The sequence below is a fragment of the Geospiza fortis genome, unplaced genomic scaffold, assembly GCF_000277835.1.
Source record: "Geospiza fortis unplaced genomic scaffold, GeoFor_1.0 scaffold897, whole genome shotgun sequence".
Lineage (NCBI taxonomy): Eukaryota > Metazoa > Chordata > Aves > Passeriformes > Thraupidae > Geospiza > Geospiza fortis.
Window position 1 is genome coordinate 501,261 of NW_005054580.1, and position 24,581 is coordinate 525,841.

General features: G+C 41.5%; 1 protein-coding gene across 1 annotated transcript in view; it reads right to left on the minus strand.

The window, feature by feature from the left end:
* IARS1 (isoleucyl-tRNA synthetase 1) overlaps positions 1-24,581 on the minus strand; it is a 93,359-nt gene that overhangs the window by 35,526 nt on the left and 33,252 nt on the right. Inside the window, exons 13-18 of the mRNA XM_005429846.1 lie at positions 23,183-23,281; positions 12,899-13,025; positions 8,136-8,209; positions 6,854-7,000; positions 1,381-1,467; positions 610-693 (exon numbers count right to left, since the gene is read on the minus strand). Of these exons, the coding sequence (XP_005429903.1) occupies positions 610-693; positions 1,381-1,467; positions 6,854-7,000; positions 8,136-8,209; positions 12,899-13,025; positions 23,183-23,281 (618 nt within the window). The remainder of the gene's footprint in view (positions 1-609; positions 694-1,380; positions 1,468-6,853; positions 7,001-8,135; positions 8,210-12,898; positions 13,026-23,182; positions 23,282-24,581) is intronic.

Here is a 24,581-nt window from a genome sequence, read left to right on the forward strand (position 1 = left end):
TACCTTTACCTCTAGGTACCACCTGATGCATGCAGTCAGTGCACCAAGTGACTGTGTAATTACTTCATGTGCTCCTGTAATTTTAATGAACCACTTGAACTGTGTTTGATCTCTGTTTGACCAGGACAATTTATCTACACACATTAGGCTGCTCCACTTCTGCTCTTGTGGTGCCACTACTATTAGGTGCAAATAATGTACTTACATCCACAAACAAAAAGCACTTTCTAGAAAATGTATAGTGCAAACAGGAAACAAATGTTTTGTGCATTATGCATAGGCCCTCCTCTAAGCCAGTGATTTAACGGAGATCTTGTAGTGTTGTTATCAAATATTTTATTCCCATTTTCAGTGGCTCAGCTCAGATTATCAGTGCTGGAAGAAGCAGATCCCCTGGGCTTTAGGGAGGGAGACATGCACTGCATCCATTGCCACTTCCTTGCAGTCATCCACTCTTGCAGCTACTTCTGTCACAGGGGTCTAGAAGCTTCTAAAATTAACTTTCTTCCTGCTGCTAATTCTCAAATCCCCCAAGCAGCCTCTTGGTATGGATCTGCAATGAGCAGGGAGTCAACATATCCCACAGAACATCCAGCAGAGAAACCCCACCTGAGTGCATCAGCTCCATAACTGTTCACGATGTGCATCGGATCAGGGTAATTCTTCTTCCTTTTGCTCATTTTCTGGCCATCACTAGAAAATATCAGAATGTAGGAATCAATTCTCAGAACTTTTGTAACACTTTTAACACTTATTTTAATGGGTAAAGAAAAAAGGCCCTTCAAATCCAGCTCAATTTTTCTGTCCTAATAGGCTCCTGGTGGCACAGACATAATTATATATATCTATATATTAGTACATTCTTTGTGTAGGACTGTTGAACCCACAAAAACAACTGAAAAAAACCAAAACCCAACCCAAGAGGTCCCCAAGCTACAAATCTAAGCAGGAAATCTGTCCTTCCTACCCAAGCTGAGGAAAGATGCACTTGTTTTCAATCAATCCCTCCAGCCCGCTGATTTTTTTTTTATTTTCATTGGAAAATAAAAGGAAACAAATATAATTAACTTCAAATTACATCTAAAACTACATTTATCATCCCCTTTACTCTGCATAACAGGTACAATTTCTTTCCTATTCTTGTTATTCATTTTCTCTCTCCAGGCAGGACTGGCCCTGCTGGAAAGAGCCCAGTGCAGCAGATGCTGGGATGTGTGAGCCTCTCACTCTCAGATGCCTCTTATCTCCTACAGCACAGATATCACTGGCAAGTCTTAACAGCTCCAAAGTCCATTTCACATTCCATTTACAATTTGCAGGTCTTATCTGAAACATTCTTTGACTAAAAACCTGCTCAGGAAGGAGCTGATTGACACCAACCTGGCAAGGACAAGGCCATTCACAATGACATTCTTGAAAGGAGGCCTCCCAAAAAGAGCAGTGGACAGCACCAGCAAAGTGTAGAACCTGAAACAAGAGACAACACAAATGTGACTTTATAAATACACCAAGCTAAAGCCTGCATGTCTTCATTACAAAATAAATGTTTCATTATGCTTCTTTCCTCTGGCACAGGTAAATTTTAAGTCTGGGGAACATTTATGTGGCAAAGAGTCAGAAGAGGAGCTTATGGAAAGTAGATCTTCCTATTTGAAGCATATCATACTGTTTGCTCAGTTGGGATCTACTAGTCCAGGAAGGCAGAAAAATTCTAATAGGAAGCATTAGGAAGATCATGAGAAAGAAAACGACAGCATTTTCCCTCTTTAGCAGAAAAAAGAGAAATCTGCCCCTGAACAAGTTTCCTATTTGCTCACTGCAAACCTGTGACCAGTCAGGACCAAACAGAGCACTCAGAACCAGCACACTTTTGTGTGTTTGTGTGTTAATTGTGTGTTCTTCAGCCTGACAGACAATGGAACATAGTGTAAAAGTATAAAAACAAGTTACCAAAAATAGGAGAAGCCTCCTTCCAACGCTGCCAAAGGTTTGATTGGAAGGAGGTTGTGGTTGCCTGCTTTAATCAGCCATCACTAGGAAATAAGAGAATGTTCCCCCAACAAAAGGCAGCAGTGGTTCCTCCCCATTCTATTTGATGTGTTTACAATCACTCTATAAACTGGGACACTCTGGAAATCAGTGCTGGAGCAAACACAGGCACCTATTGCTCACAGGCTGATATATGATTATATCTGGGAAATTAAGTGGAAGTGCAGGATGATGTGATAATTTCACACTCAGGAGCCAGAGCCTTCACCAAAGGAGGGCTGTGTGAGCTGCTGGAACTGCACTGTTGGTAATTACTTTAAAGAAAGTAACTGGAGGGTGGGCCACAGCTTTCCTGGTTCAAAACAGGCATCACACTGACAACTGCTTAGCAACCTTCAAAGAGAAGGTGATTATAAAAAAGCTATAATAAGGCACAGGAGGTTATGTCTCAGAACTATGTATTTGCATGAAGATTTAGGGGAGAAACACTTCATGGGGGGGAAAAAATCCATCTGTATGTTCCAAAGTTGTTTTTATCAAAAAGCAGCCTATAATTGCAAAAGCATTATTCTGACACTTGAGGGTCCTCTGCAGAGGTTGCTGTGTGCATTTATTAAGTGACTTCCATGACAACTCTGATGTTTATCTCATCCAGGCCCCTAACTCTCAAAATCACCTCAACTCACACTGTAGGATACAAATTCTCTTTATTAAACTGCAGTTTAATTTCATGAATTTTAACCAATGCTCCTACACCTGCACACAAACATGTGCATTCAAAATCCCTGTCTTGATTTTTTAACTTTCTTAAGAAAACCCCTAAACCCAAATATCTGACCATTTACTCAGGTGACTGACACCTCAAGCCTACAGAGTTGAAAATACATTACAAACACAGCAGTTTTTCCTCTGTACTTACTAAAAAGTTCCTCGTTGACAAACTCCCAGCACTTTCTGCAAACTGGTCACAAATTCCCCTATTAGAGCACCTCAATTTGCAGGTAAAAAGCACAAAACAGAACCAACTAGGAGAGATTTCAATGTTCTTTAGGAATTCCTAATTCTCTGTTTTAGGAAAGTTGTACAGGCAGACTGTGGGCATTGAAAAAATGCATCCAAGGATACATCACAAATTTTATGTTCAAATTGTCAAACCCAAAGAGCCTCAGCATGAGATGCCTTAGCTGATGACAGCTACAAGACTGTCTCTGAAAACCTGTGATCCACATATTCTGATGGAACTCTTCAGATTCTTCCTCAGGTTGTGCTTTTAGAATTCACCTCATTCACTCTGAATATTTTAAAGCAGTGTCTTTCTGTACCTTATTTTAGATATATGTTGTCCACAGACACACTTGTTTCCTGAAAACTTCCTCAATTTCTCTGCTGCTTCACCTTCCATTCACCAAATCTCAGCTTGTTCCTAGGTATGTCCTGGCAGATAAATACCTGTCAGTCAACCAACAGTAAAAAAGCCATAACAGGGAGAGAAATTCACTCCTTTGCTCTATTTTCCATCAAGGAGAAAACAAGGAGGGAAACTTCTCTCATTTTTTTCTTGAACATCTGTGGGTAAATTCCTGATCCTGTGGTTCATTCCAAATCCTCTAGCTGTGAATCCCCTGTGGGCCACCACATTTTGACCACAACCACAAATCTTGCTACATTTCCCTGTACAGAGGCAGAGCCTTTCCTACCACTCTGCCTGGACTGCCAGTCTTGCAACCCAACTACTCTAAGATTTTGTCCTGTGGCTTTAACAAATAAAATTCAGCTGGTTCTCTATCCATGCAGAAAGTCATCAAAAACACCACTTTCCTGGACAATCACCTTCTTCACATTAATTTTCCCCCGTCTCCCTTGATTTTTCCTCCTCTTCTGTGGAGTGAACCAGAAGCCACCAGACCTGCACCTCCTGAGCCTTTCCCCACCTCCCAGTCCTCACTTCACAGCAGCTGCAGTCTCTGACCTGACACAAAACCAATCTCCATTCTCAATCTTCACACTTCTAACAGGATGTGCCAAATACAAATCACATCCTGTGCTCCCAACACTTCAGAACTCACCCCTGCTCCTTGTTCTCTTCGACCTCACATCTTAATTCCTCCTGTCTCTCACAAATCACAAGTGCTCTACTACAAATCACCCAAGACTTGCTGGTAGCAAAGCCCCAGCTCATTAACAAGCTGGGAGAGGTGGGAGCAGCAGGAATTGAGGAGGGTGTTTTGATTTCCCACCACAAACAGGTGAAACACACCTGGCTCTGGGTAAGAGTTCCAGGAACTCTTACAGTGATGTTAAGAACAAAAAGCCCCAGACTGAAAAGGGAAAGCCTCCTCTTGCAGCTGACGATGGCACACAAGTCTGAGGGCTCACCAAATATCTTCATCCTGAGTTCCTCCATTAAAAAAGAAAAAAAGCACTGTTTTCTAATTTTTTCCAGATAAAAAGAATAAAGAGGGAATATAAAGTTTTTAATTCTCCTTTTGCTACCCAACAGTATTTGACTGCATATTAGATAATATTTTGCATTACAATTAAGGGGGTGAAAAATGAAGACATTTCACTACAATCATGAAATTTAGTTGTATTTGGCATCCTGCCTGCTTTGATTGCTTGTTTTGTTGGGGGGTAGAGGAGTGGGCAAAGGGAAGTGCCTGCCAACTGTATTGCAGAGGAACTTATTTAGCTCTAATAACTCAAGTTACTGGATGGAAAAGTTCTGCTTGGACAGAGTCAAACACACTAATCCAGAAAACACAAAAATTCATCTTCATCTGTCAATTTTCACAGTCAACCTAAAACTTCAGACATGGACTAAACACTTTGCAATGCTAGAACTAAAGCTGTATGCAGGCATACAAGTATGTATGAGAACATTAACCACAGAAAATCAGACAAAACTTTTCATGGGTGATTGAAAAGGATTTATCCAGAGTGAAAGAAGCAGATGTAGTTTACAGCTAAAAACTTTGACTTTTTTCTAAACTATATAATCTTAACAACATAAGGTTTGATTTCGTTTTTTTCTGCACACACACTCATATAAACCCAAAATTCAAACTTAATCTTGGGGTAAAAATTACCAGGCTATACAATGGCTTGAAATCCTCAACACATTGACTTACATTTCAACTGACTCAACTGCAGCTCTGTCTCTAGTAGATAACTCAAGTTCTGTGATCATTGAGCTGCTGAGATTTTTCCTTACCAGGCCAAAGATGTGCCCTGTTACTTAATGATGTCTTCCACAAAAGCTGGGACATTTTCTTGCTAATATTGTATTTCTACAACTTTTTTGTCACCAAGCTTGAGACTATCTTGTGTTTTAGTTTAAAAAACTAATTATACACCTACCTGTACAGAAACAGCCAAGTTATCTGTACAGCATTAAAGATGTGAAAGTAAATGCATTACAAAATGCTGTTAAATAAATATATTAATTATTAAAGTAGCTAGTAAAGCACTGCAGTGTTACACACAGGGTGATAACCTGATGTCTCACGTTTAGCTGGGTGTGTATTCAATTACCATTTGTTAGAGGTGGGGCAGTTATCCTCTGTTAATTGGGCAGTTTTCTTTATCTCTTCCACAACCAACCCCCCCTCCAGGAGATCTCTGCTGTTCATGGCCAGTGAGTGTCCCTGCATGGCTGATAAAAGTCCATCATCCCATGGGGAGATGCTCCGCCCAGGGGAGGAGCCAAACATTCCTACTTGGATATATTCTGAGATTTTGGGACACCAGGGCACCCTTTTTCCAGCTGCACTCCCAGAGGAGCAGCTTTCTTCTCCACTGCATTCCCAGAGGGAGCCCAGGCCCATCTCCAGCAGCCCTGGAGCTGCAGAGGAAAACTCCCCCCTTGTGCAGGATCCCTGCTCCAGCAGAAGCACAGCTGGCCCTGCAGGAGGGCTCAGCCAACATGGGATGGGGCTGTGCCAGCACCCTGACACACAGGGGGGGTCAGCTTCTATTCTGACTCTGGCAGTGTTTTTTGTATTACTGCATTTTATTTTAATTTTCCGAATAAAGAACTGTTAATCCTATTCCCATATCTTTGCCTGAGAGCTGTTAATTTAAAAATTATAATAATTCGGAGGGAGAGGGTTTACATTTCCCATTTCAGGGAAGGCTCCTGCCTTTCTTAGCAGCCACCTGTCTTTTCAAAGCAAGCCACCTTGTTGGAATTCAGGACATCTCTCTGGCTGTTCTGGACTGCCAGGACCCCTGCCGGGGGCTCAGAGACCCTGGCACAGAGCCCAAGACACCTGTGACTTTGATTATGACCCGTGGAGCAAATTACCAACCTTATATGAAAATCTGCAAGCCACAACAGTTTAGGTAGAATGATAGTGAATTTATCACGGGGTGAAAAATAGATTTTTGGGGTTTTTAGAATGGAGATTCAGGGAGCAAGATGGAGGAATCTGGGCATGTCCAGCCTTTCTCCTTCTTCTTGGCCTCCATCTTCTGCTGTGATGTTGGCACTTTTGGATTGGTTTAGAGTAGAAGCTCACTGTCTAACATAGGTGACAGGTATTGGGAAGTTATTGTAAATATTGTACATGTAGTTTTTAATATAAAAAGATAACACCACCCCAGGGACAGGCAGAGTGCCTTAGACTGTCTTGCTGAGCAGACCTCGGCTGGACAAGAGAAAGATTTTACAGATAAGAAACAATAAACAGCCTTAAGAATGAGAATTGAAGAGTTCTGACTCCTCCTTCGACTGCCGGGCTGGGAAAAGAGACTTTCTAACGCATCTCAGAGTCACTGTGACCAGCTAGAGTCCCGAGAAGACTGTTGAATTATCTGTGGGATTATTGTCCCAAATTTATTCTTTACTTGCCATTGCAGAATTTATAAGGCGTCCTGCTCCCTCCTGCTCTCGAAGGGGTAGTGCACCTGCGCGTAGGGCATGCTGCCGCTCTCGAACCAGCAGTCAAACACCTCGGGCACGCGGCGCAGCGCGCCCTTCCCGCAGCGCGACGGGATGCGCAGCCCGTCAATGCTGCAAACGGGACAAACACCCCACCTTTAAAAACCCGCCTTCAAACTCAAAAGGCTCACTCAACCTTTACAGCAATACAATAGAAGGACTCAATCATCTTTGTTTCAGGTGTGCTATGTATCTCTGGGATGCCATTGCTACCATGTCACGGACGTATTTTATGAAAAATCCTTTTGTTAGGATTTTTTCTCCTGACAAGCTGAGAGGCCTCAGAAACAAAATGTAAACAATAATTATCTGCTGCTGTGGAATGCAACAGGTGCATCTTTGCTTGGTCTCATGTGGTTGTTTTTAATTAATGCACAATCACAGTCCAGCTGTCTAGGACTCTCTGGTCAGACACAAGATTTTATTATCATTCCTTTCCATTCCTTTCAAGCCTTCTGAGGAAATCCTTTCTTCTGTCCTTTCTTCAAGATGGATGCTCAGGCTTTTATACCCCTGGGGTTGCATCAGCCAGCCCTGGCCCCTCCCAAAGTCTGTCAGGCAGCTCTTCTGTGCCATTTATCAGTGGAGACTGCTTTGTAACTGCATTGGGGGCCAGGTGTTGCCATGCCTCACCCCCTAAGCACCCCCAAGCTTTTCCATTCCCCACTGCCCCATGTAAGGGACACATGTGTACACCTCCTTCTACCTGTCCCAGACAGCCCAGGCTGTCTGATGGCAGCAATACAGGGGGGAGGAAAGGGAACTATGGGGAGAACAGAGGACATCTAAACCACAGTAACATAACTACACATCACTAAAGCTTTTCTTAATATTCACACAATATTCACCCCGTAATTTCGAGAGCCAATCATCTCATTATCCATCTATGACACCAAACAACCCCCAACAAAACCAAATCAGGAGAAGGTCATGTCATGCTGGTGTATTAGGATGACAGCAGTTGTGGCTTTCATTTTAATGACTCTTTAAAAAGGTCCTTCAAAGTGTTTCCTTTGACAATCTCTAATTTTTTGTATTAACAGTGTTCAACAGAAAAAAAGAACATTTATATATGTTAATCACAAGTCCTGTTACAACTTTTCTATTCCCTAAATCTGTTTCCCAGGGTTTGGGCAAAAAAACCCCAAGGTTTTTTTATGTCTGCTTATCTATTTCTAATACCCAATGGAGAGTTTCTGTGACCCACCTTTCTCGATGCAGATCTGTCACTTTCACTCCAGACAGCTCCTCCAGTTCTGCCATTGAACCAATACAAACCACCTGTAGGAGAAATTACAGAAATTTAGCCAGTTATTTGTACACAGCAGCTATTTTTTTTAATATCAGACATGAGACTTGCAATATGCCTTGTAGCAGTTAATAGAGCTGAAAAAAAAATACAGATTTTGTATAAGGGTCTCCTTCCTCAAATGATGTTAAAGACCACTGCCCTGATTTAATACAATTCAAGTTACAAGAATTGGAGACTTGGAAGCAGCAATATCTTGGCAGGTTATCAAAAACTGTGGGGCTGGGGGGGCTTCTCCAAACCAGAAACAACCAAAACCCTGTGAAAATTCAATGACTGACTTTTACACAAACAGGAGTTTCAGATCCCAGGTTCCTCCCCTAAAGTAAGCAGCTCATTATGCATAAGTGTTCCATCCCAGGTAGACAAAACTGTACCTGTTAAAGGCTTTTTATTTAAAGTGAAGAAAGCATCACAGCTACCAAAGGGGTTGCTAAGAAAGACTTTTCTTGGTTTTGTTGCACCAACATGCTATTAAGAAAAATGCTGATTTCCACACCAGATTTGCACTGACATCATGAAACAATGATTTTGAAAAACTGTATGAGACAGCAGAAAAGCAAAGGTTTTATTTTAGGTTTTACTGAAATGGAGCCCTCCCAGACCCTGTGGCCTCTCTCATCTGGCAGGACTCATGAGCCACAAGCTGCAGTACAGGCCTGGATTTTGGAGATGCTGTCCCACATGCTATCCTTCCCATTTAGCACTGCAACAGAAAAACCCCAGAGTCTGACAGCTCTGACAAGGAAGGAGTTAAATGTAGCACCATAAAGAAGCTGTAAATAGGCCAGACGTTTTTCACATAAAATAACTTTAGAAGTTGCTCTTAAGATACAAAAAATCAGAGCACTGCTCAATTCCTTTAGCAAGTCTTAAACAGATGCATATGTATACACATGGAAATTGTGACTAACTGAAAGGTTTTGGTGTATTTCATTCCAAAAAATTGTCATGAATTACAGAAAAGACAGAAACTCAGTCTGATTTGGGTTTTAAGACATGATTTTCCCAGTCTGATTCAAGTGCTGATCTGCATTACTAATCACCATTTGCTATTGCTAAAGTACTTTGGAAATGTGATGTTTTCATTGTTTATCTGTCTTTTTTTTTTCAGTAGGAAATGAGGCAGGACAATGATTCCACTAGCCAGGTACAAGAGGCTGCAGAATGCACACAAACTACACCAGGGGATTGATTCCAGATAAAAATACATCTTCAACAACAAACTATTTTTAACCCAGATCTGTTCTTCGTTCATGTGGCCCCATAAGTAAACACAGAGGCTCAAGTGAGCAGCAGCAGGTGCTTAGTTCAGCACTGCTGGAAGAAGAAAAGGTATTAATAGAGAAATGGCTAAAAAAATGTCCTTGGATACACCTTCACCTTCACTAACCTTTGTATTTGAATATACTTTCACACTAAGCTCTGGGAGAAAAGCTGCTCATTATTTGGTGCTTTTTGAACAAGTTGTTCAATGCTAAAGCAAAATTCTGAATATTGATGCAGAACTGCACCCAGAAATCACTCATGGAAGAAATGAAAAACCCACCAACCCCCAGAGTAACACAAATCTCCCCCACTGAGTCAGACTGCCTCTGTCCAAGGCAGAAGGAAGGAGCTCCTGTGTCCCAAGGGGAGCTCATTAGATACTGAAAGGCAAGAGGAGAAAGCAGCAAACAGATGCTAATCAAATTCCATCCCTCATTAAGCCCACCCCCTCGTTTCTGCAAGGAGCACACACAGGCTGATGCTCCCCAATTAAATTCCTCAATTAGATGGATCCTGCTCTGGATCCATCCCTTCAGGAGCCATGGCCGCCCCAGAAGCCTGGGCCCTCTTCTCTGCCCACCAGGCATTTGCTCCTCCTCCATTTCATGGCTCACACCAGCTACAAAAGCAGCTCCACCACCATCCAGCTCAGGCTGCAGCAGAGTGGCTGTGTCAGCACCTGCAAGACCTAACGTGAACCCACAGGTCAAGCTTAACCCCTGCCAACAAAATGAACATCAGATCCAGGATTAGCCATGTCCACAGGAGCACAGATCCATCCAGCAGCAGTCATGGATCTCAATGCTCCTGTGGCACAGCCCTGCAGTCCCTGCTGGATAGAAATGTTTGTTTTTGTGGGGCTGCCATTTCAGCTCTGCCCAGGACCACAGCTGGAGGAAGGGGTGTCCACAGAAAGGAAGAAGCCTGCAGGGTGTGGCAGAGAGATGTCTGGGATCTCCAGAAAGCATCTCATGAATATTCAACAGGAGAAGCAATGACTGCTACAGTCAGCCAGAAGTGGCCCAGAAATGCACCAGGAGAGGCTCCCTCACCCTCAGGAGAGCAGAGGCAGAGCTCTCTCCTTGTGCTGGACCAGACTGAGGGCACCCAGCCCGGGGCAGGGTTACCATGGGTGACAAGCCGGGAAATAATCAGGGCACTTCCACAACATCACTGAATACTGAACACTATAATTTGTATGCAAGTCCCATAAAATGAGCCCATATCTGCTTTACCAACTTGGGTGTTATATTAAAAAATTTTATTATCTAATCCAAATGAGATGTGTTCCTCCACTGAGGAAATCGTTGAAATTTGAAAGCTTAAAATGATAAACTGTCTGCAAAAATGTGGCAATAAACACAAGCTTCAGAATTTAACTTCCATTATGTGTCTCTACCTGATAATTATGCTAAAAGAAAACTAAAATAAAACCGTGCAAAACCAGTTATTGATCTGTAATAAAATTCACTTTAATACCAATTAATTCACCTTGCTGTATATTAAATAAGGAATTGTTATTACTTCTCCAGGATTTAATATGCAAAGCATAATTGCATGCAACAAAGTGTTCTTCTGAGAGCAAGACATGGAGAGGCTGCTGTGCAATCCCACACCAGGCTGCAGTAACACTGGAGTCAGGGAATTCTGAGGGAATAGCATTACTGAGAGAGCAGATGTCACCTAGGCTCTAAGTTCCACATCAGCTCCAGCCCTGTTTGTTTTTCAAGCCATATCTCACACACACAAAAAGACAGAATATTAAAAAAAAAATCTTAAGTTGAAATTTAGCTCAGTTCAGAAGCTGTACTCAGCTATTAAAGCACAATATTCAGACTCTGGAGCAAACAGAAATGTGTAACATCTATGGATAGAAATAATAGACCTGTTGGTATTTCCATCATAATTCAGAACACTGAGCCCTGAGGAATATTTGCAGCTTGTTTCAAAGGAAAGGTCAATCTTCCAAGTTAGACATCATTTTGTTATTAAAAACTAACAAATCAAACTTAGAAAAGCAAAAAAAATCAGTACACACAGGAATACAGATATGGGGAGACTGGACAGAAAATGAAATATTATTAGAGGCAAGGAGTGGAAGTAATGAAACCTTTACACAATCTTTTTCAGCTGTAGAATGAAACACTCAGCCACAACACTGAAAGCCTTTTTATTACCTAGAAGAAATTGTTATATCAAACAAGGGACTGAGCAATGTTGGATGAATGTGGAAAAAAGTGTGTATAAATTGTCAGTCCTCAAACTGAACTTGAACTGTTCTATGAGAGACAGAAGCACTGGATTTGTCAGTAATTTACAAACACACAGCACAAGCAGAATCCAAATGCCAAGGCTTTCTTAGATACTTAAATCCTAATTGCAGGAGTAGCTCCCTGCCTACCAAGATTCCCACTGAAGAGGAAATAAAACATGCTTTATGGTGCACATCTAAGCAATGGCAAGTTAAAGATCATAAAATACTTCTCTAGCAGATGTTTTCCTACTCGAGGTCTTTCAGGTCTAAAATGAAGAGTAAAACTTTTTCAAATCAAGAGAGAGAAAAATAAAGGCTTGGGGTGCTGCCATCAGTATTTACCTTCCCTGCACACTCTGACACTAATCACCATTTCCTACTTCTTGCATGAGGGAGGCTTTTCATGTGTGTCTAATGGAACTAACCCAATGCAAAAAAAAAAAAATATAAACCACACAAAAAACCCAAATCCACTCTACCTTCAGAAAGAGTTTTAAAACCATCAAAATTGTGTTAACTGTTCACTCATGCTCTCTGCATTCTGCTACCAATGCAGGGTACCTTACAACTTGACAAAGCTCATTTCTAGCACTACCATTATACATTTTCATCATTCCATTAGATTCATATTTTTACAGTCTGCTACATTCACATTTGTGGCACTACAAATATGTACCTTTGCTGTTCTGCTGTGGTGGACTTGCTTTTATGCCTTCAGCAACTCATTTGGCTTGAACTAACCAACCACCAAAATATCAAAAGCAGACTTAAAGGAGTTACAAAAAAGAAAAAAATCTCCTTCTTGCCATTTTCTCACTGCATTTATTATTTCCTTTAGATTTGCCACCACTGCAAATTCTTCTGGGAAAGACAAGATTAATTTTAATGTAAAAACCAAGAAAAATTGCTTGCAGTTCTCAAGCAAAAGCAAAGCATACCTGTACAGGCACACCAAGGCACCCATAAATATGCACAGATCTATCACCTATTACACACATACAGATGGGTTATACAGATATGCTGTTCAAACGTGTAAATAGGACTTCAGGCTGCAGCAGCCAAAGATACACCAAAACAGGCAAACAACAAGCACAGGCAGGGTTTTTGCCAGCTGGAAGCTTTCATGTTGCTCACTCACCTCCTCCAAATCCTCACTGACCCACAGGGGGATGGGGGTGCCCCAGTAGCGGTTCCGAGAGATGGCCCAGTCGCGAGCGTCCTTCAGCCAGTTCCCAAAGCGCTTCTCCCGCACAAAATCTGGAACCCTGGGCCAAAAAACCAACAGTATTCATGTGTCACTAGGTGCCACTTCAAAGCAAGCTGGTAAGAACTGGTTCTATTTGATTTTATCCACCAAGAAGTTCATTTCGGCATTGATTGACTTGGAGCACGTTCATGTTACAGCTCTGGCTGCTGCAAGGCCTGAGGAGGTGCTGCCAAAAACACAACACTGCCTTCTTCTGATCTCAGGTGAGCTGCAGAAGTGACAAACACCAGGTTCATTTTACCATAAAGGAACCCAGGAAAACATGTACAACATAAAATAGATTCATTAAGGATGAAACAACAGCCAAAGTCCTCAGGACAGTCCAACACTGGAGGGTTATGGCTAAGGGTGATCACAACACTACTGCTTAAATTACATACAGAAAAAGATTTTGAGGTTGAATGAAATTCCCATGATTAAAAAGCCTGGAGCAATAGCATCAAAAGGCACCTTGGATTATGTGTAGGTACCCAGGTACATGCACATTAATCAGGTTGATAGATCATACAAAAAAATCCTTTCCAAGCTATTTATCACCTCACTTTGAATTACCCAATTAAGAAACAAAACACGCCCCCCAATCACAGAACCCTATCAAGGCTTGCTAAAACCTCATTTTGAGCAGTAATGGGCACTGAGGGATGGTAAAATTTTCATTGTATGAAAGTGTCTTGGAGCTCAAAGGTAAGGCCAGAACCCGATGCCCCGCGAGGTTCCTGGCTGCGCTGAGTGGTCTGGTGCCTTGATCAGAACCATTAGAACCATTTTCTCCCACAGTGTAAACAAAGAATTAGCTATTTACCCAATGATTATATGCAGATGAAGGAAAGCAATGGGTTTTACACTCAACAATATGCTCCCCTTGTGCCTAAAGGTGCATTTCAAAAGACCAAATTCAAATGAAACTCACAGAAAGAGCAAGCTTAAGACAGCTTCAGACACACAGAAGCTGTGAATGAGCAGCTCACAACAATAAAGGAGCTCTGGAACTGAGATTTTAGCAACCCATGGCAGGTTGTGCTGGGTTTGTTTTCCCAGTCTAACTTAGAAAGGTCCTTCCCAAAGTCTGAGCTGGATGAGGAGACCCACAGTTTCCAAAGGGGGAGCAGCCAAGCTACAAAGCACACGGGGTCTCTTCCACCTTTTCTTTCTGAAGCTCTTGGTCCTCTTGTCAAGTATTTCTTTTTCAAGAAGATATTTAATCACAGATCAGTCCCAAGAATAACAAAGATGAAAGGTTCCTTTAGAGGACAAATTAAAAGGATGGATTCATATGACACATTGAGGTAGGATTTGGCCCAGTAGCAGGAGATTTATGAAGTAAGTGTGAACAAAGGAAAAAAAAAAGCAAACTATTGATGAAAATAAAAGCCACTCTCTTTTAAAAATTTTACCCATGATGATGCCACGTGGAGATCTAAAGGCTTCTTGATGCCAGTGCTGTCTCAAGTGGATAAAAAGTACCCTTAAAAGCCTCACTAAATATCAGCCTGAGGTTCCACAGCTTCCCTTGCTATTTCTAGAGTTACTTTCAGCTGCAGAGTTGTCTTCTGTAACACTTCTCGAACAAAAATCTAATATAAAAAAATTTTAAACAAACTCAGTGACTCATGTTTCACATGACATGTGCAGCCCTGCTCTGAAATGTAGAATGTATACAGGCTTTCCCAATTTGGTTCAGCGTGGGACTCATTACTATTAACTCTCTGTGCTGACCTTAGGAGACCCTCTCTCCAAACACAAGTGGAAACTGTACAAAGTTCATTAGCATTTGCCCAACGTTCCACTAATGTGGAAAACTTCTCTTTACATCACTCCTAAACTAGTTTCCATTTTTCAGAAGTTGTTAGACACTGATTAGCTGAAATTATTAGTCCCATTTAACATAGCTAGAGGCTGAGATAATCCCCCAATGACATTAAAATGCTAAGAGTTTCAACTCTGCCTCCTCAAAACATGCCTGAAAAATTAATTTTATCCCCAAAGTGGACATTAACCACAAAAATGTATGTGGTGTGATCTCTCTCTCTGAGCTATGAAAGCATATAATTTACCTCTTCTGGTAAAATTGTCTGACCCTGCTGCCAGTTTTCAGTGGAACATGAAACACAAACCACTTCATCTCCTACCAACCACATCTGCAACGATGATCTGTGGCTCTTCAGAGGTACAAGGCAGGAATAACAGTGGCACAGCCATCAATTCAAACAAAAAGAGCCTGTATCTAACCCATTCTGAGCCCATCACTCAAAGGAAGTGTTACTTAAAGAGCTGGGATGTGCCTGAGTAGAGATGCTGCCCATGGGTGCTGCCAAGGGCAGGCACAGCCTTCAGCTGGGATCAGGCTGGAAAGGGATCTGCAGCAGGAACAGCCATGCCAGGCACAGCCCTTCCAGTCTGGAGCCCATCACTTCTACTTATTCTCACTAGATTTAGCTCCAGATAGCTCAGCTTAACACGTACCTACATATCACAGGGGAAAAAATAAAATCAGAGGCACCTTCTACTTAAATATTTGATTAGTCTGGGGAAAAAGAGAGTATTCTCAATGATGTTGTTATTAACACCTGATCTTTATTTAAACCAATTCCAGGTTAGTGTTCTTACAGAGCTTTTCAGTTTCTTTTCATCCTACTCTTAAATATTTTCTTGGTGTATTTCTCCTGTTAAGTTCTCATAAAGACACCATCCTACCACAGGCATGCATTAGTTGAGGGAGTATTTTTTACTCTTCCATCTACACAAAGCAGCTGGAAGAGAAATGAAAAGCCCTCTCCCATATGGCAATGCACATGTTTTTCATGTTTAACCCCACATCCATCACAAAGCCCCTTCAGGGTGGCACACAGAGCTCAGGTTCCTGCTGGTGACCCCTGAGTTTGCAGTTGGCTGTGCCCAGTTGTGCCTGTTCAGAGCCCCTGGATGGCACTGGACACCTTCACACCTCAGAGAGGATCAAACCCCAGCACCCAGCAGCTCCATGAGGCTGCAAGTGAAAAATCAAAGCAGCCCCATCTCTCCCAAAGCCATGGTGCTACAGCTCCTCAAACTGAGCTGTGAGACATGGGGTTTTTTTTATTTCCCAACTGGCCTACAATTTGTTTGACCTTCAAATTTCTCTGCAAAATGACACAGATAGGATTTCATACTTCTTTCTCTGACATTTAGCAAGGTTAAGGAGACTGCTGCCTCAGCAGGTCAGGGAGCTCTTGATTCATGGGTATGGACAACTGCAATTTCTCCTCTTGGCACCCAGGACAGGGCACTAAATAAACTTCAGCATGCAGACACTGCCGCAGTTGGAAAGTTCAGGGAACTGAGCTCCACAACACAAAGGAATAAATATTGTTTTGTCAAAAAATAAATTAAAAATATTCTGAATCAAAGGACATCAGTTCCAACCTGTTTGAATGCTCGTGTCTATCTTACTTTCCCAACATCAAAACTCTATCATATAAGTTAGAGATAATGACAATTATTCATTTGCTGCAAATTTCTGTGTCCATTTTTGACTGTCTGTTCCTATTTTTGAAGCAGATGTGGGGTTTTGCCTAATTCATGCATTGCTAAGTCCTCTGTACAGTCAACTCCCACACCCTTTCTTGGTAGCTACTCATTTTCTTCGTGTCTAAAATAAAAATTCCATTTGACAAGCCAAAAAAACCCATGAAGAGCAAAGCAAAACCCAGCCTTTTAACAACATTTATTAACTTATTACAACAGGAACCATCTTCTTTGCCTTCTCAGTCCATGCACCACTCAGCACCCAAGTCACACAAGCAATGTGGGCATGGATTTGAAAACAGCAAATATTGACCACCTTCAATCCCAGAGCAAAACTGAGTCTGCTGACAGTGAGCTACCACAGGCTGAGCCAGTGGGTTCTCAGCACCAATAAATACTCACGAAACAGCATCAATTAAATAAAGAAATTTGCTTTCTGACTCTTGTCTCCAGAGGAAAAATGTACAGGATGCAAATAAATATTCTACATTATCACATAATCCAGAAGGAAACTTATTAAAAGGGTGAAGACATCTGCTTCTTTTCTGTAGATATACTTTGAAGCATATTTCTTGTGCTCATAGCACAACTGCAAATACTGAACTCAGCTCCTTATTCCATCTGAGAGCTCAGGTGTGCTCTGAGCTGCCTCACTGTGCCCCAGTCACAGGAGGCAGGAACTGCCTCAATGCAGCACCATCCCTCTGTTCTGTAAACACAAACAGCACTGCCAAAATAAAACACTGCCCCTGCACAAGCCTCGTGTTTTATCATCAGCTCAACATGAAAAGCTGTTTCAGATATTACATAAAGATAGGCTAATCCTTTCTCACTCTTCATTGTCATGATATTCTCAGCAAAACCACAGCACCTTTATGTATTGGGTAAGATTTACTTCATAATTGCTAATTAAAGGAGTTAAGACTGTAAAGTTGATAAACAAAATACTACCTTAAGCAGTGGGAATTAGGGACCTAATACCAGATTAAGAACTCTAATACAGCTTTGGTTCTGAGAGGATGGTCCCAGATCTGTCCTGTCCTTTGGCAAGCTGGTAACTTTTTAAGTGCCACCTGAAATCAGGAATCAGTTTTAAGTCTGGAAAAGAGAAAGTTACTCTTGCAGAAGATAGCTGAGTTGTATCAGCAACCCCAAAAGTGATGAAGTAGTTATTCTATGTCATCTAACTAAATATGTACAGATTTGTTTAAATTCCTAGGATACCAACTGAGGGGTTTATTTTAGGTGTAGAATTTGGCTTTCTTTTTAAACATTAACCAACCCTTAGAAGACAAAGGCTTAAATTCCATTATGTTAATTTACTCTAATAACAAGCCTCCTTCAACATGCCCTCAAATTGATTTTTAATGGTTTTTAATTCAAAGAGATAAAATAAGCAACTATTCGTGGCCTTTTGACACTTTAATTAGCACCAATCTATATCATGGACCTAATTAAACATGGGGGGAGGGGGGAGGGAGGAAAGGTCAGTGTGTGCCAGGCAGAATTTCCACTGCAGCAGCTCTGCTCCTCAGCCTGGCAGAGCTGCAATGGTGCAACCCCACAAAACCCTGCACCGCTGCCTTTGCTGCTTATGGTGCAGCTCACAGGGGCTAGCTGAGCTGTGCTTTCAATCATTTTCATCTCCCAATGTTTCTCTTGGCTCTTGTCTCCTGGTTCCCATGGCAACCCCCACGTTTGGTGTGACTGCAATGCTGCTGCAGCCCCGTCAGCGGCACCGCTCCGGACGCAGCCGTGACCTCCACGGCTGGCACACACCCCAGTGACACCCTGCTGCACCCCCCTGCCACAGCCAGGCACCTGCTCACCCTGCTCAACTCCTTATCTTATCAACAATCCCTGCAGCCCCAAGCCAGGGAGTTTCCTTGGGAATGTTCTAACGTTCGCTGGCACAAAGTATTTTGTAGGGCATCAGCACTCAGGATCCATCCCAATGCACATCTATCAATAGATTTGCATTCCTGGGACAGGGGCAGACATTCAACACACTGCTCATGTCACAGATTTACCAGCTGCCCAAGAAAATCGTGCTGGAGTTGCTTTGTGAACTGGCATTTAGGGGGTTTATTTCAGAAGCTTTTCCTTGAAGGATAAAACAAGCTTTAGGTGACCCTTCAGTGGGGCTGGAGAGGTAGCTTTGCATTCATGGCATCATCAGCAAGCTCTGCACAAGAGGCTCAGAGAGCAAACAGCAAAATTAAGGCACAGCAGAACAGTAGGCATCAAAATCCAGTGAACAAGCCTCCAAATTCACTTCTAATCCTCAGCCACGTCTGATAACAGACAGTAATAAAACCTTCTCTAAATTAGACAAACACAAGGCTAACCCTGCAGCAATTTTTTCCACCTCCTGCTGTAGGCAATGGCAGTAATTTTGATTTTTCCTCAGGAAATGTTGCCATCTAGTGACTCCACGTTGCTGTACACATCACAATTGCTACTAGAGGGAGGATCTCATTTGTAGTCACGATTCCCCAGTAAGAAAAGTGTGACTGATGACTCAAAAAGAAGAGTTACAACTGCTTGGTGATACTAAAGAAAAGAAAAAAAAAATGAAAAAATCTACACACAGCATACATTTAAAACTGTTCAGATGAAATGTATTAATATTAACAAACTAAGAAAGAAAATGTCCTGAGACTTTCCATAAAACAAAAATAAGCAGCAAAAGAAGGAAAAAGGACTCACTGATTTTCTTCCATTGCTCTACAATCATGTTATGATTTAAAATTCTGTTGCCCTGCTACAGACTCAGATTCCTCATGTGAGCAAAAATGACAAGTTCAGTAAAATAAACATTTGCTTTCTATTGTGGATGGGCTCCACAGCCCATCCCCTGCACAGCCTCGGGGTTTCTGACACAAACAGGCATCATTCCTGATAACACCTCACTTTCCACAGGTGGGAGACAGTTTTGTGGTCAAAGATTAAAATGACCAGGGTGAAAAGCTTCTCCAAAGCTTGATGGACACATAAGAAGACACCTGGGCTCACTCAGGAGCTGCAGGGAGTGAGTGCAAAACTCTCATTTTAATTTCACTATGGAAATGTGCTTTGGGTGGCATTTCCAACAAGAACTAACAGCTTAAGTGATGGTAGTCAGGAAAATAATATCTTCAACCATACATCAAGCTCTTTATTACAGCACCTGAGTTCTTCAGTGGTGAGAAGATGCCAGAACAAAAGGTTTGGCTTCTTTGAAGTCCCTGACTGTCTCCCATCACTGCTTTCCTTCCACTGATGCTCATTTTTCCACTCCTGCAAGTGCTGCACATCTTATGCAAACAATGTCAGAACTGCACAATGTCTTTTGCATCAGAAACTTGGCAAGAGTTACAGGTCAATGTTTCAGGAGTTACTGAAGGAGAACTTGAAATGAAAGAGGTTTAAAAGAAAGAAAAAAAAAGAGTTCAAAGCTGCTATTTAAATACAGAGTCTTTTCTATCAGTCTGCAAGAATGGAAATATAACATCCACTGCCAGAAGGATGAGCTACAACAGTTTGGAATTCTCATTAGAAGTTGCACGGATTTATTGCTCACAGTAACTAATAAATTTTCAATTTACACCAACTTTGAATACTGATGACAGGAATTAGTCCTATATTGTAATTACAATCTAAGGTGGCCTGCTTTAGTCTGTGGGTACATAAAAAATGCTCTTTCAACAAACCATTTGAGAAAATGATGGTGACAACAATTAAGGCTGAAATCCAGACAGAACCTTGGTGCTGCATCCAGCTCTCTTTATCAAGAGAATAGAAAGCCAAGATCTGACAAAGTCTGGATTTTACAACAGCCAAATCTGCCCCTCTTCATCTCAAATACAGCAGCAGTGGGTGCCTGAATGCCAAATAGAAGAAAATCTGTTTAATTTAAATTTTCTTTAAATAAGATCTCAGTTACACAGTAAAGAACATTCAGTAAGGGAACTTCAATTAAAGGCTGAAGCACAGCCCCCTAAATACTGTTCCAATTGTGCATTTTCATCAACATCCAGCACAAGTTAATTCCCAGTCTGACTGAAATAAGGATGCAACAGAGCAGAGAGGGTTTCTTGGCTTCTGGTTTTACAAAAACGCTGGCACATTACTCATGCAGCCATTATTGGAAGTGATAGTTAAATTCATTTTGGAAAATGAAAATAGAGTTACTGGTTTTAATAAATTTTGAATGACTGTGGCCTTATAAGTTGGGTAATTCACTAAAAAACTAATTAGAAATGCAATCAGGTTGCAAAGTTTGTCCAAGTATGTTTAATCTATTTCATCAGAAAGGACATCTATCAAGAGGGCAGCTATTCTTAAGGGACAATATACCTATCAGTCATTTGTAGGAATAAAAAAAGCAATGCAGTCAAACCCATTTTGTAAAGGTTAATATAGTCTGAAAAGCATTTATCCCAAATTTTCTCATTTTCAGGACATGCTGAAGCCCCAGAGAGTCCAAAAATAAATTTTTAAAAAGCTACATATTACTCCTGTGACACTTTCAGAGATCAAGTCTCTTCAAAAGCAGAAAAAGTAGGTTTTGGGAAGGAAGGAGTTCCCAAAATTTAAATAAATGAATACTGCAGAAGGCCAGAAGTCTCAATGCCAACTTCAGAAGCTACAAGCCCAAACAAAACTGGCATCAATGGAGAACACATGAAGAAAACCTCAAAAACACTCCCTTATTCTTTACAAAAGCTGGATTTTAAAAGCCAACTTCCAGATTACCCAGTATGCAAATTACTATGAATTCACATACTGGAAATAACAAATTATTATTTAATAATAATTCTGTGATCATACATCTCTACTTGTAACTACACTCCCAACAAAAAGCTTCCCAAAATCCTTAAGACAATATGGTTTTAAGAGGAGTCCTGAGCAATCGGTTTTATGTTCAATTATGGAATTGTGTTCAGACTCAGGAACTGCCTAAAGGACAAATGGTTCCTGTAATTCCAAGCATTTTGGAAATTGCCAAATGATGGCACTGCCTGCTCTTCTCACCCAACCTCTGCAAGATCAGCTCCAACATTTGCTTCCACTGATATCCCCCCTATCAGCACTTAGAAAAGCACCACTGAAACCCCAAATACGTGCATGAGGCAGGGCTCAAACTGAGCAGTAATTCTCACTAATTAGTGTCTCCTGGATGAATGGAGGTCACTTAGCAGCTCCTTCCTGAAGCTCTGCTTCTGGAAAAGCAAAACCCATCCATTCAAGCACTTCTTAACAGGATCATTACATTTTTTCTTCTGTTCATGTGAAAATTAAGTATGCAGGTCTACTGTCATCCCAACAGTGAAAGCATCTTGAGGAAGCTAATTAAAGCTAAGAACAAACACTTTCACCCCCTCTCCAGCTTATTTTTGCCCCAAAGGAGGATCACAGTATGTTCTGCTGTGGAAAACAGAAAGCAGCACTCCCTAATCTCTAAACTCTCCTGACACAGACTGGGCTTGTGCTGCTTGGCAAAGCCAGGAGGCTGCACCATTTCTGGGCAGCTCCATTCTGGATCACTGACTTTTCCCTCAGATCTCAGGATTTACACTGCCTGCACCACGTCAGCACTTATGCAAAAGCTGCTCATGGAGAATTTAACTGCCAGCTACTGTCCATGAAAAAAAGGCAGCACAAGCTGTAATTGCTCACTGAAGGTTGAGTCACCTTCTTTCCAAGAGGCAAATGAGGTGGGAGAGGGGTGGAATCCCAGCTCTCCCTGCAGCCCTCAGAAGGAAAGACTGAATGAGGTTGTAACCTCCAAGTTTTCCTCACTCACTGGGAGGTCTCAGCCTCCCAGGCACAAGTGATGGATGACAGGATGGGAAATAAAAACGCAGCTTATGAAAGTGCAGAAGATAAGGTCCATTTGTTACTAACACACCACAAACCCAGGACTGAGTCCCTAAAAGGCCACCAGCACCCACAGTCCCCTTTTACTGTAATTAATAAAGCATTTAGGTTGTTATCTAAAGCTCATCTGCTGTTTTCTACACAAATCTCACACAAGTATTTTTCACACTCCCTATATACATCTCAAGATTTCAATTTTGCCATTAATAGAATTTTTTCTTTAAAACTGTGTAACTGAGTTTATCTACAACAATTAGGGCAGCTGGGTTGAGTTTTTTGTGACTGTTTGGGGGGAGAGTGAGCTTGGATTTTTTCCTCAAATGCACCTATGATGAAGTAATCAACCTTATCTGTAACAACTACATGAAAAAACCCACAACTTGTCTAAAAATTAGTTCAATTTGGAACAATATATACACAGCCCTAAGCTGCCTCTATTACTGTCTCAGGTGGAGCCTTTTGGGAAGCACATCCTTGCTTCTGCAGGATGATTCTCCTCTGCAGTTTCTCTCATGTTGAATTGTTTAGGTTAGCATACCATGATGGAGGGCACTTTTAATGACCCTGTAGTGTATTTCCCTGTAAATTACTAGGAAATATTCAACCTTAATAGAACTGAGATAAAACACTCTTTAGAACTGGTCCCAGCAGCACTGGCTGAAAAGGAGTGGAAATATGAAGCAGAGTGAGCACAGGAACAGGGGAACAGCTTTGGAGAGCTCCAGCACACACCCCCTACAGTCCAGCTCCAGGGAGAGGAATAAATCAGATTTCTGCAGGACACATTACCAGTAGCACTGGGCATTATTCTCCAGCAGCTTCTCCACCATGTGCTCCACCCTGACAAACCAGCTGGGCACAGCTTTGTAGATCAGCGGGGTATCTGACCTGTGCAGGGAAGGGAATAAAACAAATAAACACATTTTTAAATGCTACATTATTTATAAAGTGCTCTTTAATATTTATTTTTGCACATGACAGCCTCCCTTTCACAGACTGCTGCTGAAATATTATCACAGTTAAAGGTTGGGGTTTGCTTGGTTTGTTAAATTACATAAACTGTTACACTTATGTGAGCTACTATTTTGAAATCCAGTCCTGAAAAAATATTTTACAGCCTTCAAACCCAGTAATTCAAGGAATTTGTATAGCAAGAGCAATCATGAGAATGTTCAAACGATACTTGAATTTGAAATTTGTGCTCCTACATAGTACAACATGATGAACTTCAGTAACTATTAAAATGAGTCATGTTTCAGTCTTCCACATGAGCTCATTCTGCATCACTTTTTATGTGTACATGAGCCTGAAAAGCCAGGGAACATTATGCTGTGCTTTTACTATCTGCATTTAAAATAATAATCACAAATCATAAAGAAGTAACAGCACCTAGGCTTAACCAGAAGAAAGTTCTATTCCAGGAGGAGAGGGAAAGCAAGAAATGCAGATAAGCATATAAAAGAAGTTTTAAATATATCTTAACATATTCCTTACTTCAATAAGCAATAAAAGAAAATTCTTATGGAAGGAGAGCAGATTCACAACTTGGGATTGCTCAGAAATGGAAACACAATTGGCCAGAGCACAGATTGAGCAATTTCCTAAATTACTTGGGAAAATCAGTATCTCCAAGCACCTGACTGCAGTGTCCCAACCTAGTCTCTGATTTATCAGCTCCACAATAACTGTTCAGGCAGCACATCCTTCTAAAGGATCCTGGGATCCAGCAGCGCGCACAGGTCACTAGCAGGAGCTCAGACATTTCTAACCCTTCACATCCATCCCATTATTCCATGATGAGCAGGGAGAAGAGCCCTGGGGGATGGGATCTGTGGGTACAGAGGAGCAAACAACACAGAGACAAGAAGCTCACTCTCCTTTAGCATCAATCCACACCACAAAATGTTTCTGAAAAATATTACTTTTGTTTAAGTCACTTTGGTTCAGAAATTGGCAAGACACAAAAATTCACCTGAGAAACTCCTGTTATCTCCCATGTGCAGTGAGCACTACAAACAGGCAAAGTTTAATTCATTTTACTTATATCCACAGCAAGAACACATTTGAAATCCACCAACTACTGCAGATTATGATGTACATTCAAATTGCTACTGTGCACCTGCCTGACCCACAAAAGAAAGAAAACCCACAGCAAAGGCATTCAGACCTTAAAAGCTGAACTCACAGT